Source organism: Bos indicus, chromosome 19 (assembly GCF_029378745.1).
Source record: "Bos indicus isolate NIAB-ARS_2022 breed Sahiwal x Tharparkar chromosome 19, NIAB-ARS_B.indTharparkar_mat_pri_1.0, whole genome shotgun sequence".
NCBI lineage: Eukaryota > Metazoa > Chordata > Mammalia > Artiodactyla > Bovidae > Bos > Bos indicus.
The window spans coordinates 27,580,877-27,599,178 of record NC_091778.1 but is presented as its reverse complement, the minus strand read 5'-3'; the positions used below and the strand labels follow the sequence as shown (position 1 = coordinate 27,599,178).

Here is an 18,302-nt window from a genome sequence, read left to right as displayed (position 1 = left end):
TATTTAACAACTTTTTTTTTTTAAAGCTCTGACTTCCACAGTGAACTCCCACCATCACCAACGTTAATGCAGGCTGGTGAAAAGGTGCAAACTGGCTGTTGCATGCCTCTACAGACCAGCTCTCACACACCACTAGAGCAGCCACACCATTCCAGAGTCCTGGGCTATTTGTGTGTGGCTCTCCCTAGAGGTAATAGCTGTTCCCCATGCTGCTGGTCCTATATTCTTAAGATCTCTTTATCTCCTTTAATAGATCATTCCCCTTGACTGTTAATACTTCTTTATATTAAACTTTCCATGCTCAAATAACAAGTGTGGTTTCTGTCTCATGCTTGGACAGTTGTAGATGGGACCCTGTCCAAACAGGCAGATTACTGCGGGGCTGAGGAAGGGCCAGGACCAAAGACCCATTCATAAGAATACTAATATAGGATGGCCATTACCTGCACAGTAGCTCCGTGCCAGACCCATAACTCTAATGAAGTTGGCATGTTGGCTGTTACTCAAAGCCAAAGGTATGCTAGTTGATACAGCCATCTCAAACAGAGGGTGTGAAATGATGACCTGCAGGTAGTAGGACTAGATACAGTTTTTCCTAAATCAAGAAAGACACAGGAAAAATCTTAAAGAGCTTATAACTTTTATGGAATCTAGTCCTAAAACTGATTAGACAAAAGTACAACTCTGCCTGCAGACTTTCTCACCCTCAGTCCATGGGGAAGGCTCTTCTCTGGCATGAACTCTTTGGTGTCTGATAAGCTTGGAACTTCATCTGTAGGCTTTCCCACATTCTTTACAGATGAAAGGTTTCTCTCCACTGTGGATTATCAGACACTGACTTAGATAGGAGCTTTGACTGAAGGCTTTCCCACATTCATTACACTTGTAGGGATTCTCCCCTGAATGAATCCTCTGATGCTGAACAAGATGAGCACTCCACCTGAAGGACTTCCCACAGGCATAGCACTTGTAGGGTTTCTCTCCTGTATGAATTCTCTGATGCTGAATGAGGTTTGAACTCTGGTTGAATATTTTCCCACAGTCACTGTACTTACAGATTTTCTCTCCAGAATGAATTCTCTGGTGAATATAAGGTGTGAGTTATAAATGAAGGCTTTACTACATTCACTGCATTTATGGTCTTTCTTCCCTGTGGGAGTTGTCTTATGGGTTACAATCATCTGTCTGAAGCTTTTCCCCTGAGTGGGGGACTCCCCCAGTCTCTCCCTTTTAAGATTTCTCTACTGCTGCTCTAAAGGACCCTCACCTTCAGAGGCAGCTTCAAAGGTAGCAGTGCTGGTGGTGAGTTTTTCTCTGAGCACCTGTGATTCCACTTCAGTAATGGGTGGTTGTGGCAACTACCCTTTGTCCTTGGTCTCTGCATCATCTTCTGCAATGTTTGATGGAAACTGCAGATATACCTGTTTTGAGTGTACAGAGAAATGACACTCAGATTAGGATTTCTGGCATGAAAATAAAAGCTTGAAAAATATTCAGTATACACGCGACAGAATTCAGAAGGATAGTCACTTACATATGAGGTCATCTCTTGGTAATGGGACTGTGTACGGGAAGCTTCTCCTTTTTTTCTCATCCCTCCTCATCTGCTTTTTTTTTTTTTTTTTTTAATAATTTTTTAATTTATGGAACACTGAAAAATGTTATTTGAAAAATAAAATAAATTTCAAGGCAGGATCTTCTTTTTAGGATTTATTTACTCTTTAAAAATATGAAAAAAAGTTAATATTTTCAAGAAACTGGGGAGTGGTTAACTGATGTTGTGTAGAAAAGGAAAAATGAGAATCACAGAGTGATGGAAAAGGATGTTCCTAAAGGCGCAAAGACCCTGCCCCTCTGACTTTGTGATCTTCACCTCTTCCCAGTCAACCCTTGCTCCTCCAATCTGTAGTCACAGAAATAGGTCCCCAACCAGCTGGCTCTTTACTGGAGGGATGACTGCCTGCTTGGTGCTCTCGGCCTTTCCCTTTGACCTGCTCTTTAAAAAAAGAAAAGACAAATGCTTTGCCTTTTCATCTTTAAAAGGTCTGTAACACTTTGTGGTTTTAATTGTCTGTAATGCTTTCTATAATCTAAAAAGGACAAACAGCAATGGCTATAAGGTAATGCCAAATTTTAAAAATACATACTTTTTTCCAGGTTAAATGCTTGTGGTCAAGGAAATATGAAACATGCTTACTAGGAAAAAAAAAATCAAACAATAGTTAGCTTTGAAGAGAAACTTATGAAACAGAGGTGAAGGAGACAAGGAAAACTCTGCAAGAAAGGGAAGGAAATGCTGGGAAGTAAAAACATACTTTTGGAATAGACACTAAGATTAATCTCTGTTTTTTGTTTTTCTTGTTTTGTTGCTAATAAGAATTTGAATTTTCAGATGCTTCTGTCTTGTGGTGGTGGAGTTATGGTGTAAAACCAAGTGTTAAATAGAATCTTCTTGATAAGCAACATATTCATGTCACATTCCAATGGTTTATGAGGTCATACAGTGCTCTGCCAGGACAGTGCACGGTCCTGAGGCTCTCAGTCTAGGGTCAGCCATAGACAGAGAGGAGAGGATCTTTATGGGGATGGATGAAAGCTGGGGAGGAAGTTGTTGTGGTAAATCTGAAGGGCAGAAGTATAGATAAAAGAGAGTTTCACATGGGGCTTTTAGATGGGGAGTAGGTGGTAGAGAAAGGTAACGACAGGCTGTATCTCACATGGAATGCCTTATAGATTACAAAGTGTGTTTTGGAAGCCATGAAAAATTTCAAAGAGAAAAGATTTTCAAGCTGGCCTGTAGCTCAGGGCAGTGAAAATTATGAGGCTAAAAGTGAATGAAGTATTTTCTGGTCCTCCTTCAGGGCTCTCGGGGCTTCCCCAGTGGCTCAGCGGTAAAGAATCCACCTGCAGTGCTGGAGACACGGGAGATGCAGGTTTGATCCTTGGGTTGGGAAGACCTCTAGAAAAGGATGGAAACCCACTCCAGTATTCTTGCTTGGAAAATCCCATGGATAGAGGAGCCTGGTGGGCTGGAGTCCATAGGGTCACAAAGAGTCAGACACGACTGAGCATGCACACACTGAGGGCTCTCTAAACCAAGAGATGCTGGTGAGGTTTTATAGCCAGATACGCTAGAAATTTAATCCTTAGAGCTACTACATAAAGTAGGTTATCATTATTCCTAATTTTGTGGGTGATGCGTCTCTCACCTAAGTGATAAGAACAGTAAGGCCAGGATGATGACAGCTTCTGAGCACCTGCTCTGTGCCCTTTATACTCCCTCCTCCTTCCCTCCCTTCCCACAGAATCCTGCTACTCAACACTCTCTGGGAAGGGCCAGGGCTCCATAGGCTGCAGCTGGAAGCTTGGTTTCTCCTGGGCTGCTCCCAGAGCTGCCTTCTCCCATTGCTCTTCCCATGCAGGTCCACACACAAGACCTGGGACCTGGGGGTGATCAGGTACCACTTGGTTTCTGTGGGACCAAAGCTTTCAAGGAGACTTTAGAGAGCCTCCTCACAGCACAGGGGCAGGAAGAGGAGCTAGAATCTCATTCAGGGATTGAAGGCAGAAAAGACAGAAACATACACTCAGTGTTCTCCTTGGCCCCAAACAGTTTTGAACTTGGCAACTCCCCCTACTACTGCCCCTCTTTCAGACTGGAAGGTCATTGATCTGGTTCCCACAACAGATTGTATGTTCCCCTTTCCACCTAGGGCCCTGGTTCATTGAGTCCTTTCTCTAAGTCCTCCAGCACAGCCACAGCCTTCTCTCCACTCTTAGGGTGATGTCCCCACACCCAGGATTGGAGCTCCTTGGGCAGGATGGTCAGGAATTGTTCCAGTACCAGTAACTCTAGGATCTGCTCCTTGCTGTGACTCTCGGACCTCAGCCTCTCACAGCAGAGGACCCTTAGTCAGCTCAGGGCCTCGAGGGGACCAGGAGTCTCTTGGTAACAGAGCTGCCTGAAGGGCTGGCGGAAGATCTCTTGACTGAAAGAGTGGATCCCATGTAGTCTGTTTTCACATTCCCAAGTCTGTTCCTCTTCCTTTGGCTCCATCATCATAACCTTTTCTTGATCCTGTGTACCTAGAAGGGCCAGAGTTTTAGCTGCTGTTAGTGATACAGCCATCCTAGCTTGGATTGGCTCTGGAGAAGACCCATACCAACCAGAGTCTTTCAGGGGCACGCTGTCATATAAGCAGAACTTTTTTTTTTTTTTTCATTCATTAAATACACACTCAGCATCTACCAAGAGCCAAACCCTATACTATATCCTTTAATCTTTCCTTCTCTATCCCTCCTCAGATTCCTATTCCAGTGTCACTACCTTTGAGAAAGTCTGGTAGACAGATACATAAAGTGTTTTTTACACTACATATTACAACTTGATAAAGGCTATAGTAGGAGAAAACAGCACGAGGGGTTGGGGAGAGGGGAGTGTTCTGGAATCTCACGGGAAGAAACAAGTTTGAAGCAAAAGCCAAATTTCCAGAGCTCGGAGCTGAGCAACTTTCAGAGCAAGGTGACTGGCCTGTTTTCAATTATTGACTCTCAGAGGTGTTGGAGTGAAGCCTCCTGCCAGATGGCTCCTTCCCTCTTCCTAAAATTTCAGTAGTGGCCACAACAAAAGAACAGTTTAAATTTCCTCTAAGGCAATCTTATTCAAACGCCCAGGATCTGTAGCAGGGTCCTGTTAAGGGGCAGCTATTGGGCAAGACATGGTCTCGGTAAAGTGTCCAGCGTCAGGAAAATCTAGAGGGAAAGCAGTGGAACGTACCCAGAGGCCATTAAAGGCACACAAACGGGGGCCACTGGCTACGGCCGAGGGAGGCGCAGAAGACGAGCGCGGAAGCCTGTGTCTCAGGATGATGTCCCGGTGACCAGTTCCCAGTTGAATTCCTGCGCACGGCACTGGGTACGGGGTCCGCCGGATCGCCTGGCCTGCTATAATTCCCCATTCTTCACTTTAAGCCCTGGAATCTCCAGAGAAGAGGAGCCCCGGGCCAGCCCCCGCCCTCCATGAACCGTGGGGCTCTGGACTCCTTTCCGTGCAAAGGCGCGCCATCTGTCCTCGGCTCCTCAAAGGGCTGCCCGCGGGGTGTGTTCACTGCGGCAACCGCCGCTGCCTTCCTGGACCGGCTACAGCAGAGCGGGCCAGCGGGCGACACCCTGAGGGCCGCCGCTAAGCTTCCCCTTAGAGGACTCAGAGCTTACACCTAGCCACTTTTGAGCAGCTCGCGCTTCCAGCTAACCAGGGAGGGCAGGTGTGAGCCTGCGCACCCAAGGCCTCCCCTGTCGCGGAGGGCTCTGGGAATTGCAGTCCTGGAGTGGGTGGGGCAGGTGTGGGCCGAACTTTTTACCTAAAGATTGGCGTGCCTTGCTTCTCTGTTCAGTTGTGGAACCAGGGTCCTGCCCAAGCTGATAGAAATGGCCGGGAAGTTCTACTCTATGCGTGGCCTCTTTGCAGCCTTTCCTCCTCTACCTTCTGTTTTCCACTTACATCTTCCCAGACCTGATTAGAGGGCCACAGCCGGAGAAAGAAGTTACCCTTAAGGAGAAAGTGTTGTTATTCAGTTGCTCAGTCCTGTCCGACTTTTTGCGATCCCATGGACTGCAGCATGCCGGGCATCCCTGTCCTTCACTATCTCCCAGAGTTTCCTCAAACTCATGTCCACTGATGAGTCGATGATGCCATCCACCTATCTCATCCTCTGTCACCCTCTTCTCCTTTTGCCTTCCATCTTTCCCAGCGTAAGGGTCTTTTCCAGTGAGTTGGCTCTTCGCATGAGGTGGCCAAAGTATTGGAGCTTCAGCTTCAGCATCAGTCCTTCAGTGAATATTCAGGGTTGATTTCCTTTAGGATCAATCTGGTTTGATCTCCTTGCTGTCCAAGGGACTCTCAAGAGCCTTCTCCAATACCACAGTTCAAAAGCATCAGTTCTTCAGCGCTCAGCCTTCTTTGTGGTCCAACTCTCACATCCATACATGACCACTGGAAAAACCATAGCTTTGACTATACAGACCTTTGTCAGCAAAGTGATGTCTCCGCTACTTAATATGCTGTCTAGGTTTGTCACCCCATGAACAGTTTGAAAAGGCCTATGCATGTCCATCAGTAAATAAAAACAATTTCTGGTGAGAAGAAAAATGAAATCTAAGGATGTAGTTAATTGGGGTAGAGGAAAAGGACTTGTTGATAGAGGAAATTACTGCTATCTGCTTTCCCAATAATAACAAACATGTGCCTGATTATGAGTTCTCAGGAAGGAAAGGTAACCATGATGAGAATGGAAAAGAACAGTAGAGCATCCAAATTAACATGGCAAAAAAGAGAATGAGCAAAATAGTATGAATCCTAGAAAGAAAAGAATCCAACTGGATCAAAAAAGGAAATCAAAAGAAAAATTACAAAGCACTTATAAGGCAATAAAGAGAACACTTCATGGTAAAATCTATGGGACTTAGCAACAGCCATACTTGAAAATGTACACCATAAAATCACTGTAGATGGTGACTGCAGCCATGAAATTAAAAGACACTTGTTCCTTGGAAGAAAAGCTATGACCAACCTAGACAGAGTATTAAAAAGCAGAGACATCACTTTGCCAACAAAGGTCCATCTAGTCAAAACTATGGTTTATCCAGTGGTCACGTATGGATGTGAGAGTTGGACCATAAAGAAGGCTGAGCACTGAAGAACTGATGCTTTTGAACTGTGGTGTTGGAGAAGACTCTTGACAGTCCCTTGGACAGCAAGGGGATCAAACCAGTCAATCCTAAAGGCAATCAGTCCCGAATATTCACTGAAGAACTGATGCTGAAGCTCCAATACTTTGGCCACCTGATGTGAAGAGCCGACTCACTAGAAAAGACTCTGACACTGGGAAAGATTGAAAGCTGGAAGCAGAAGGGGATGACAGAGGACGAGATGGTTGGATGGCATAATCGACTCAATGGACATGAGTTTGAGCAAGCTCTGGGAGATAATGAAGGACAGGGAAGCCTGGCTTGCTGCAGTCCATAGGGTTGCAAAGAGTTGGATACAACTGAAGAATAACAACAACTGCATCCCCTGTTAATGAAAAAAGATATAAAACAATTTAAAACTAACCTTAAGAAACTTTAAAAGCATAGTGAAATAAACCTGAAGAAGCAAAGAAGAGTGAATCAGTAAAGATAAAAAAAAAATTTTTAAATAGTAGAAGGAATAAATTCAAACGTTAATTTCCTTGAAAAAAGCAGCAAAATAGATAAACTTGTTTAAAGCCTGATTAAAAACAAGAAAAATTAAGAATTGGAATGAGAAATAAAACATAACAACAGAATCAGAAGAGATGAAAATAATTAGAGACCATTTCACTCAGCTTTAGGGTAGGATATTGAAAAATCTAGATAAAAATATCTTTTTTTTTCTTTTAAATTATTTATTTATTTATTTATTTATTTTTGACTGTGCTTGGTCTTTGTTGCCACACAGGCTTTTCTTTAGTTGTGGCACGTAGGCTCAGTAGTGAACTTTAAAGTTTGGTGCCCGAACTTTAGAGCACAGGCTCAATAGTTGTGGTACACAGGCTTAGTTGCTCCAATGCATATGGGATTTTCCTGGATCAGGGATCGAACCTGTGTCTCCTGCATTGGCAGGCAGATCCTTAACCACTGGACCACCAGGGAAGTCCCAATAAAAATATCTTTTAGCAAAATATAAATTACCAAAATTGTGTGCACCAGCCAGATGTGTATAAAACAACCCGATTCTGGGGGAACAAGATCTCAGGAAAATGCTAGAGAGCAATTACTTTTAGATATAACATGAAGTACCATTTTCTGGCAAACAACATTTCAAATGGGAATCACTAAAATACTTAACTAGAGGGAATTCCCTGGTGGTCCAATGGTTAGGACTCTGGTGCTTTCAGTGCCTGGACCGAGTGCCATCCCGGGTGGGGGTACTAAGATTCCACAAGCCCAGTGAGGTGTGGCCAAACCTGCCACCTTCCCCTCCCCCCAAAACACTTACCTAGAAACCAGTCACCAATTCAAAACAGATACTTTGACCAAGCAAAATATAATTTAACCTGAATTTTTTCTATACTGACTAGTTTATGGCTGTATCTAGAGTGGAAAGAAAAGAAAGGAAATTACACATACTATGCTCTTGTGATGACTATAGTTTTCAACAACCAACACAAAACTAGAAAATTATAAACATGCATGTTCATTCAAACATTTATTGAAAAAAATTATGTAAATCTAGGTCTGGGCTACAGGTGAGGGGATACAAAAACATAGCTCCCTGCTTTCAAAAAGCTAAATGTGTAAAGAAAACAAGAGAATATACATAAAATAATGTAATATTTTGTGTATATTGTATTTGTGTATTACACAATATTTGTGTAATAATGGCTTCTTGTAAGCTCTGAGGCCAGAGAAACAAAGGACTTTGGTTTGTTCATTCAAACAAGCCATGCTTCAGTGCTTGAATTTTGCTTACAATAAACAATGTGGGGGGAAAAGTGCCAAGGCATTTTTCTTTAAAGAATTGAGTGTGTGTTCATCAGAACCTGTCAGACATGTTCATGTTTAAAGAAAAAGGTTATTTTAAGTGATAGGGACTCTGAAAGCTGCAGGGGATCAAGGCAACCTGAGATAAGAGTTAGGACAATGCATTAGCTGTTAGCGGTTTAGGGACAGTAATTAGACCAGGCCTCAAACTGGAAGTTTTCATGAAGTGAGAGACAAGTCAGTATGAGAGAGCATATTAAATGCCAAGCCAAGAACTTTAAACTTTAGTAAAATGGGCAGCCACTGGATCCTTTTTGAATGTGAGTTTGCGTTTGTTTGTGTGTGAGATGATAAAAGCAGTATTTGAAGAAAATCAAGCAGTGGTGTACATGATGGATTAAAAAGGTGAACAGTTCCAAGACAACTAGAACAGTAGTGGAAGACCAAGGCTCACAGAAGACTTGTTCACTTTCACCCTCAGGATCGCAAGGTGCTGCCAGATTTGATCCAGAGATTCTTTATGCTAAAAGGAAAGAAAGCACATTGTGGGCGGGTACAGTCTCCTTGATCACACATCCAAAAAATGCATGGATACCCTTCAGAGGTAATCAGGAGAAATCATTATACCCAAGATTCTAACAAAACTCCAGAGACAGACAAGCCAGTCCTTCCAAATTTGTCCCCAGTTGCTTAAGGTCTTCTTCACAATAGGCTTAACTCATGTACATGGCTGACCAGAATTTTAGGTCTTCTAATCTTCTCAACTTCAGACATAGGAAGAAAGTTCTTCCAAATCTTTATATCATCAGAGATTCAGCAACTGAAATGAGAAATGACTTGTACTGTAGCTGCAGCCAAGGGACATCAACATATTACCTGCTCAATTTTAAACATCAACTGCTACATTCAAACCCATCCTGCTTCAGTGAGGAAATGAGTTGAAGAAAAGAAGCCAAATAAGGAGTAGATTTAGTGACCAATGTCACTAGTGTGTTTGGTAGATTTGATAGTGTGTTGGGAGAGGGTCCTCAATGGCATGAAGAAGAGATTTTTTGGCTGCACCATGTGGCTTGTGAGGATCAGGGACTGAACCCAAGCCCAAGGCAGTGAAAGAACCGAGTCTTAACCACTGGACTTCCAGGGGATTCCCCAGTAGCCAGCTTTCAGGGATGGTGTGGATGGGCTTCTCCACTTGAAGATATCCCACTGCTGTTCAGGACGCACTTGTGGAGGAGCCCTAGCCCCCAGTGCTTTGAACTTTAAGGGGTCCTTCTTTTTTACACCAGCCACAACACAGCACTGTATTCTTACACATCTTTTATTTTGCTTGTAAATACTTCATCTTTTGTTTTAAAATGGTTAAAGCTCAAGATGCCCTTCTGTGTGTCAACAGTAGATTTCAGTTTTCTCATTTAAAGCTCACAATTACACCAGGAGGTAGATTATTTTATCACCATTTTATTAGTAAGGAAAATAAGGATCAGAAGGGTTACATAATTTGTTCCAGGTCCTGAGGCCAACATGTCCTACTGGGATTCAAACCCACATCTGCATCCCCTCCATTACACCACACTGCTTCTCCTGAAATAGTTCATCAAACTAGTTTTCTATCAGACTCTGGGTTCCTATTGGGATGCACTGCCACTACCCATATCACACTGAAATGCTTCCTTAAATGGCCCCTGGTGACTGGTGTTATAAATATCCAAGGGCAGGGCTTCTCATCCAGGGTGCTGTTGACACTTAGGGTCAGATAATTCTTTTTTGGGGGTAGAGTGAGCTATGTATTGTAAGATATTTAGCAACATTACTGCTTTTTAGATGCCAATATTTTCTTCCCAGTTGTGACAACCACAATGTCTCTGGGACATTGCTAAATGCCCTCTGGGAAGCAAAAATCACCCTGGTTGAGAACCACTGATCCCCTCTGTGCATCTCACAAGCTATTCCCACTGAGGAAAGATATAGGTTGAAATTCTCACCTTACAGTGTCCCATTTGGTAACTTTCTTGTCTGCTGATACATGTAATTTCATATACAATCTACCAGTAGTTCATGGTACAAGAAATATTTGACAATTGTGTTTGACTGCACAGATAAACAGGGCCTAATTACCAATATCAGTTATCAGATTAAAGATGACTAATCTCTTTCAGAGTTCTGCTTAAAGTCTCCAATTCTCAAATAATTACAAAGCTCTGGTTCAAGACAAAACCACTTTCCTCTAATCACTTCACCTTTCAAAGTTGTTGCTTTAATTCCTACCAATTCAGGTCACCTAAATGCTCTGCCCTGGCACTCAGTCTAGTCCTATTTCCGACATCCACTGTCCTTTCCTTTGCTCTTTTATTTCCTGATACTAGTCATTATCATTCTTTCTCTGGGGAACACTTCACTTGGCTCTTGTATCCTGGCCTTCAGCTCTCCTGTTGTCGAGTCATTTCTATTAGTTTTTGTTTCCTCTCAATTAATGGTTCATTCTAATTAGTATTATCACATATACATAAGCGTATTTTATAAGGAGATAAAAGGGGAATATGTATAAAATATATATCTAACAGGAAGAACTCATTCCAGAGAGATTTAATCACCCTAAAGTACTTAAAGCAGATTTATATTTGTCACTAGACTAGGTAGTCAAGATTGAAATGGCTCCTTCCATGAAGAATTTAGTTCAGGGGTTGTTGGCAAAGTGATTTCTAATGATGTTAACAACAATGGAAGTCCTCTGAAACATTCTCAAGTAATTGTATCCTCTGGATCATATGCCAGTTTCAGATATGAAGCAGAGAAAAGGTGATTATGTCCAAGAGCTTGCCCACATTACACTTACATGTTTTCCATCCATTAGGGCTCTTCAAATGTTTTCCTACTTTCAAATGGTTTTCAGCAATAAAAACCCTTTACTGTGCAATAAGACATGGTCTCCATCAAGCTTTTTCTACATTCATTAGGTTTCTGTTTCCTATTAGAGTAAGTCATATTTAAGGACTCTCTTGTGTTCCCCAAGCTCCTTTCCAGTGTGAAGTTTCTGATGTTTAAGAAAAGCTGTGTGCCTGCTGAAGGCCTTCCCACAGTGGCTACATTCAAAGGCTTTCTCACCAGTGTGAATTCTCTGGTGACTAACAAGGTGTGAGTTCTGGCAGAAGGCCTTCTTACACTCAGAGCATTCATAGGGTTTCTCGCCAGTGTGAACACAGTGGTGTTTAATGAGATCTGAGCTGTCCCTAAAAGATTTCCCACATTTATTGCACACGTTAGGTTTTTCTCCACTATGTATTCTGTGATGTTGCATAAGGTCTGAGCTCTGAGTTTTCCCACATTCCTTATATTCATGGGGTTTCTCTCCTGAGTGAGTTATCTGATGTCGGGTGAGGTCTGAGCTGCCCCGAAAAGTTCTACCACACTGAATGCACTGATAAGCTTTCTCTTCTTGGTGAATTCTTTGCTCTTCTCTAAGCAATTTTTCCTTGCTGAATGTTTTCCCAACTTCCTTAAGTTTCTCTCCAGTATGAAGTCTCTGATGCTTGAGAAAAGCTGTGCACCAGATGAAGGCTTTTGTGCATTCCTTGCATTCACAAGGTTTCTCGCCACTGTGGATTCTGTGATGCTGGATGAGGAGTGAACGTTGCCGGAAGGCTTTTGCACATTCATTGCACTGATAGGGTTTCTCTCCAGTGTGACTTTTCTGGTGTGTCATAAGGTGCGACCTCTGGCCAAAAGCTTTCCCACATTCACTGCATTCATAGGGTTTCTCTCCAGTGTGAGTTATCCAATGCCGAATTAGATCTGAACTTCCCTGGAAATATTTTCCACACTTAGTACATCATAAGATTTTTCTTCCCGTGCATTCTCTGTTGTTGGATAAGATCCAAGTCAGAAGTACAGGCTTTTTCACATTCAAGTTCCTTGCCAGTGTGTAGCCTCTGATGTTTCAGAAATGCCGTGTGTCCACTGAAGGATTTCCCACATTTGCAACATTCATGGGGTCTCTCCCCACTGTGGTCTCTGGTGTTCAGTGAGGTGGGAGCACTGCCTGAAGGTCTTTTCACAGTTGCTGCCCTTGAAGCCTTTCTCTCCAGTATGAATTCTCTGATGTGTGACCAGGTGTGAGCTTTGACTGAAAGTCTGTCCACATTCATAACATTTATAGGGTTTCTCTCCAGTGTGAGTTCTGTGATGAATAATAAGATCTGAGCTTTGATTGAAGGCCTTCCCACATTCATTGCATACATATGGCTTCTCTCCAGTGTGAATTCTCTGATGCAGGACAAGGTTCGAGCTCCCCTTGAAGGCCTTCCCACACTCTTTACATTCATAGGGATTCTCACCATTATGAATTCTCATGTCAAACCAGGTTGGAGCTCTGATTGAAGTCTTTTCCATATTCATGACATATATGAGGTTTCTTTTCTGTATGAATTCTCTGATGTATAATAAGATTTGAACTTTGATTAAAGTCTTTTCCACATTCACTACATACATATGGTTTCTTTCCTGTATGAATTCTCTGATGTATAATCAGGTTTGAGCTTCGATTGAAAGTTTTCCCACATTCCTTACATTCATAGGTTTTCTTTACATTATCAATTTTCTGATGTTCAGTTATTTCTGACTTCTGTTTGAAGCTCTGACCACAGACTTCATATCTGTGGGATCTTTCTCCTGCAGAAAGGGTTTTTTCTCTTTCCTTACATCCATGGCCTCTCTCTCCTGCAATCGTTTTTTTGGGGATCACATTCACTTCCCTGATACCTCTCTCTTGGGAAGAGGGATGTCTCACTGAATCATCTAAGGAGCTTATCCAATACCTCAATAACCTGTCCTCAGGATCATCAGTTTCAAATAACCCACATTCCTGGGATATCTGTCTTGGGAGTCTTTCTGATACAGCCCTTGCTGAATCTTTTTCTTCTGAAATTTCCATCTTTGACTTCCAATCTTTTATCTTACTCCTGGTCTCAGAATCTGAAATGATAAGCAGACCATTCTATAATTCCTAAAATACAAATTTCACCTCTTTCCTACACCAGAAGGTCTAAGAGGGAGGTAGAGGGAAGAACAAGGAACTTAGAATAAGACTCTTCCCTGCTGGCACTGAGATTTAGACATTTTTCAGAGGGATTGTGGCTATCACAGGAACACACACTCTATTGATGGAGAAGAAACCTACTGGGGTGCAGGCTGGAGCTGGTGCATAGGAGTGGCCTTCAGGGTGGTGGAGGAATTCACTGGAGGAGGTGGGCAGTCTGGAGCTGGAAGTGGCCTGTTTGATGGGGTAGGAACCTGCTGGGCCCTGTGTCCAGGCCAGAACGGGTTCACAAGAAGCAATCACTAGGGTGAGTGGCACTCACCCTAGCTGATCTGTTGGCAACCACACCAATAAATACACAGCACACCAGCACCAGCAAAAGAAGTTCCTTCTTTTTCCTATGGCCTTGCATTTCCCTCCAGCAACCTCTGTTGACAAAATATAAGTCTTGTACCAGCTGGCAAAGGAGATGGTTCAGATCTAGTAACATAAGCAAAGCAAAGAAGGGTAGATTTGGAGTCGAGATATGATAAATTAAGAACTGGTACACTAATACTGCTATATTTTAAATGGATAATCAACAAAGACCTATTGTATAGCACATGGAACTCTGCTCAGTGTTATGTGCCAGGCTGGATTGAAGAGGGGTTTGGGGGAGAATGGATAGACGTATATATATGGCTCACTCCCTTTGCTGTTCACATGAAACTACCAGAGCATTGTTAATTGGCTATACCCCAATATAAAATAAAAAGTTTAAAGTTACATAAAAAAAAAGACTGGGTAGTGGGAGTGAAAAAGTGGAGGTGAGGGGGAGGAGCTGGTGAATTCCACTTCAGACATGTCATATTTGACTTAACTGTGAGGCATCCAGGAGGAAACTTCTGAGAAGCTGATGGATCAGCAGGTCAGGAACCCAGGAGGAAAATCTAAAATGGACACACAGATTTTGGAATCATCAGTATATAAGTAGTATCTAAAGCAGAAAAGTGACCCTAGTGATTACAGCTTAGAGGCAGCTTAGGGTTCTGAAAAGAACAGGGCTTAGAAGCCAGCAGAGTCAAGTTAGAGTCCCAGCTTCTTCATCTTCCCCAACCATCATTTCTGCAAATGTAAAACAGAAATATCACTTATTCCAAAGTGTTATTGTACACATTAAAAACAAACAAACAAACAGAACCACCCTGGGAATTCCTTGATGGTCCAGTGGTTAGGACTTGGCACTTTCACAGCTGTGGCCTGGTTGAGGAACTAAGATCCTGTAAGCTGCACGGCACAGTAAAAACCAGAAAACCCACCCCAATGTACAGAAAGCCACACATCACTACAGTGTAAGCCTCCCAAGAGTGTAAGCTCCATGGGGGTGGGGGGCTTTATTTTGTGCAGTGTTGGACCACTACCTGGACCCTAGTGGGTGCTCAATTAAAAAATCATTGAATAAGTGAATAGTAGGTTATCTCTCTGGAGAAGGCAATGGCACCCCACTCCAGTACTCTTGCCTGGAAAATCCCATGGACGGAGGAGCCTGGTAGGCTGCAGTCCATGGGGTCGCGAAGAGTTGGACACAACTGAGCGACTTCACTTTCACTTTCCACTTTCATGCATTGGAGAAGGAAATGGCAACCCACTCCAGTGTTCTTGCCTGGAGAATCCCAGGGACGGTGGAGCCTGGTGGGCTGCCGTCTATGGGGTCGCACAGAGTCAGACACGACTGAAGCGACTTAGCAGCAGCAGCAGCAGGTTATCTTTCTTCCTCCTTCCCCTTGACTAAATAATTCCTGAAATTCTTGTCTCTATCAGCTTCCATAATGCACGATACTCCACCCACTTTACTTTTTCATTGTCTTTACCCTTTCAGCTTTTCCAGCCATTAAATGTTAGTGTTACTAAGGCTCAGCTCCTAGTCCTCTCCTTTTATATTCTGTGTCTCAATGACCATATCAACTCTGGCTTCAGTGATCACCTTTGTCCAAAATGAATCATAAATCTAAAACTCCAACTCCTCACTTACACTGTAGCCTATATTCACAATTCATCTCCAGTCCAATGTCTTACTGGCAGTCAAGAAGAATCAAATGTATAAAAATGAACTCATCATTTTGCTTCTAAATGTATTCCCCCTTCTTACAGCTGTTTCTGCCCAAATGACTACTTTTTATTGAATAAATATTTAACGTGCCTACAGTGAGCCTACAGTGTCCAGTCACTGTTCTAGGTCCTGGGATACTCTGGTGAAGAAGCCCCTAGTGGGGCCTGGACTTTTCTAAGCCAGAAACACAGTAGTTTACCAAAAATGTGATCCATACAGCAGCAACATCAGCCTCACCCAGGAGCTTAGTAAAATGCAAATTCTGAAGCATCGCCAAGACCCACAGGATCAGTCTGTTGGGGAGGGGCCCAGCAATCTGTGCTCATCCAGCTCACGCTGCAGGTGATTCCTTAGCTTTGCTACAATCTGAGAAGCACTGGTGTAGTCATTGTGGACTTCTCCTTCTCTATCCCTTCTGTCTGTATATTTTACCTAAGACTGAAAACTGCTCCAACTCCATCTAACTCAAAATGTTCTCACTCCATGCTTGGATTCTTGTAAAATCTCTAAACATGTTTTCTGGCTCCAATCAGTGCTAAGAACACTGTCAAATGAAATAATTTTCTAAGGCATGGCTTACACCAATGAGCAAAAATCTATCATGATTTCTTCTATCACCCATTAAAGGAAATAAAAGCTTATCATTGACTCACAGAGCTGGATTATATCCTAGGGCTGCCATGACAAAGTCCCATGAACCAGGTAACTTAAAACAATAGGCATTTATTCTCTCACAGTTCTGGAAGTTAGAAGTCTGAAAGGAAGGTGTTGCCTGGGTGGCTTCCTCCTGAAGGCTCCTAAGAGTAACTGGTCCAGGTCTCTCTCCCAGCTTCTGGCGACAGCAGGAAATCCTTTTGTTCCTTGCTTTGCAGATGCAGTACTCCAGCATATGCCTCCATTTTCACATGGCATTGTGTCTCTTCATTTGGCCATCTTCTTATAAGGACACTGGTCATATTGAAGTAGGGGCCCATCCTTGTCTTACCCAGCTACAATCTGCAATGACCCTGTTTTCAAATAAGGTCACCTTCTGAGGCATGAGGGGCTAAGACCTCAACATATCCTTTTGGGGGGTACAATTTAACTCCTAGCAATAGCCCCGCTCTATGATTCTCTAAGATCAAAACTATGCTCTCGAATCCTCCCTAACATTCCCATATACTAGGCTTCTTCCCATTCTGTCCCTTTGCCCATGACTCTCCTACTTGTGCTCCTTCCTACTCTCCTTCATCTACATCAAGATCAAATGCGGCAAAAGGCCAGGCAGTTCATCAGAACGAGTAACAAAAACTAGGTGGTAAATGACAGCTGGTACTTTGCTTCAATGTCTGGGAGACAATGATTAGTGGGGACTGGATATCTGAGAATCTTACACTGAGTCTAAAGGAGGGAACTGCTACTCAATTCCTGCTAATTGTACCATGCAGACACATGGGTCCTGTTTGGCCACATCTTCTGATTTTCCAAGAGATGCTAAAACCCCAGACTTTTGAGTGAGTAGATGTGAAAGAAATTTTCTGACTTTAAAATATTGGCCACTAGTTCAAGTAAAAACAAACAGCATGAGTCAAGAAAATTTGTCTAGAGGGAACTCCCTGATGGTCCAGTGGTTAGGACTTGGCACTTCCACTGCTATGGCTGGAGTTCAATCCCTGATCAGAAACCAAGATCCCCACAAGCTGCAGGGTGAGGCTGGGGCGGCGGGGATGGGGGGTGGGGGGGTGGGGGGGGTGTAAAATGTGTCTACAAAGTAATCTGGCCAAACTTTTACTATCTCTGACTTTCACAAATACCTTCCACTGTTTCAGGCTCATCTTAGTTAGTACCTTCTACTATTTCAATCCTTATTATTATTATTTCAATCCTTTAAATTCTTATTCATGCATTAGATGATGCTACACAAGACAAGAGGGGCTTCCCTGGTAGCTCAGACGGTAAAGCATCTGCCTGCAATGCGGGAGACCTGGGTTTGATCCCTGGGTTGGGAAGATCCCCTGGAGAAGAAAATGGCAACCTACTCCAGTACTCTTGCCTGGAAAATTCCATGGATGGAGGAGCCTGGTAGGCTACAGTGCACGGGATCGCTAAGAGTCGGACACGACTGAGCAACTTCACTACTACCTAAGACAAGAGTCCCTGCCTAGGGGCCTGGAAGACTTAAGACACGACACCAGGTAGTAAGTGCTTGTGAAACAGACCCTTGTTTAACTAAACAAGCTAAAAAAGATGAACAGTTTAAAGTGGGAGATGGCAATCCTGGGAGGCTTCCCAAAGAAAATGACTTTTGAAGCTATACCAAAAAAAGTATACAGATCTTCACAAAGAAGAGACCAGCCCAAGTCCCTCCCTTTCTGAGCTCCAACAGTACGAACATTTTAGATCAGGTATTAGGACGTGTCTGAACCATACAGTTCATTCCTGTGGTTCAGTCTAGTCTTCCCAACGGGGCTGTCCGTTATTCCTGGAGAGTAGAAACCCGATCTTGTACTTGAAGTTACATCTACAAATGCGCTTGGCACAGCACTGGACAAGGAGCAAGGTCAGTTCACACCTGGGGGTTGATTCTGGGCCTGGGAGAGATGTGGTTTGCAGAACTCACAGGAGGGAACTGGAACAGAAAGTAAAAAGGGGACACAGCGGAGGAGGGGAGTTGGGGATGGGCGGGGCGTGCCAAGACCA

The 18,302-nt window shown here is 43.2% G+C and overlaps 3 protein-coding genes across 6 annotated transcripts in view; 1 reads left to right on the top strand and 2 right to left on the bottom strand.

Annotated features, from left to right (window-relative positions):
- The window catches only part of ZFP3 (ZFP3 zinc finger protein), a 136,389-nt gene that overhangs the window by 48,046 nt on the left and 70,041 nt on the right, over positions 1–18,302 (top strand). Inside the window, exons 2-3 of one of the 4 annotated variants that reach the window (XR_011561965.1) lie at positions 2,862–2,933; positions 17,513–18,162. The exons of 2 other annotated variants lie outside the window; for them this stretch is intronic. The gene's annotated coding sequence lies outside the window, so the exon portion shown is untranslated. The remainder of the gene's footprint in view (positions 1–2,861; positions 2,934–17,512; positions 18,163–18,302) is intronic. One more of the 4 variants, XR_011561964.1, reaches the window with a different exon arrangement.
- On the bottom strand, positions 209–4,187 carry ZNF232 (zinc finger protein 232). The gene is given in 5 exon segments (XM_019982598.2): positions 209–701; positions 703–1,091; positions 1,094–1,426; positions 3,321–3,444; positions 3,710–4,187. Coding segments are annotated over 5 exon segments (1,311 nt in total). The 5' UTR covers positions 4,130–4,187; the 3' UTR covers positions 209–656.
- On the bottom strand, positions 9,838–13,946 carry ZNF594 (zinc finger protein 594). The gene is given in 6 exon segments (XM_019980402.2): positions 9,838–12,347; positions 12,349–12,507; positions 12,509–12,847; positions 12,849–13,492; positions 13,676–13,798; positions 13,857–13,946. Coding segments are annotated over 6 exon segments (2,232 nt in total). The 3' UTR covers positions 9,838–11,470.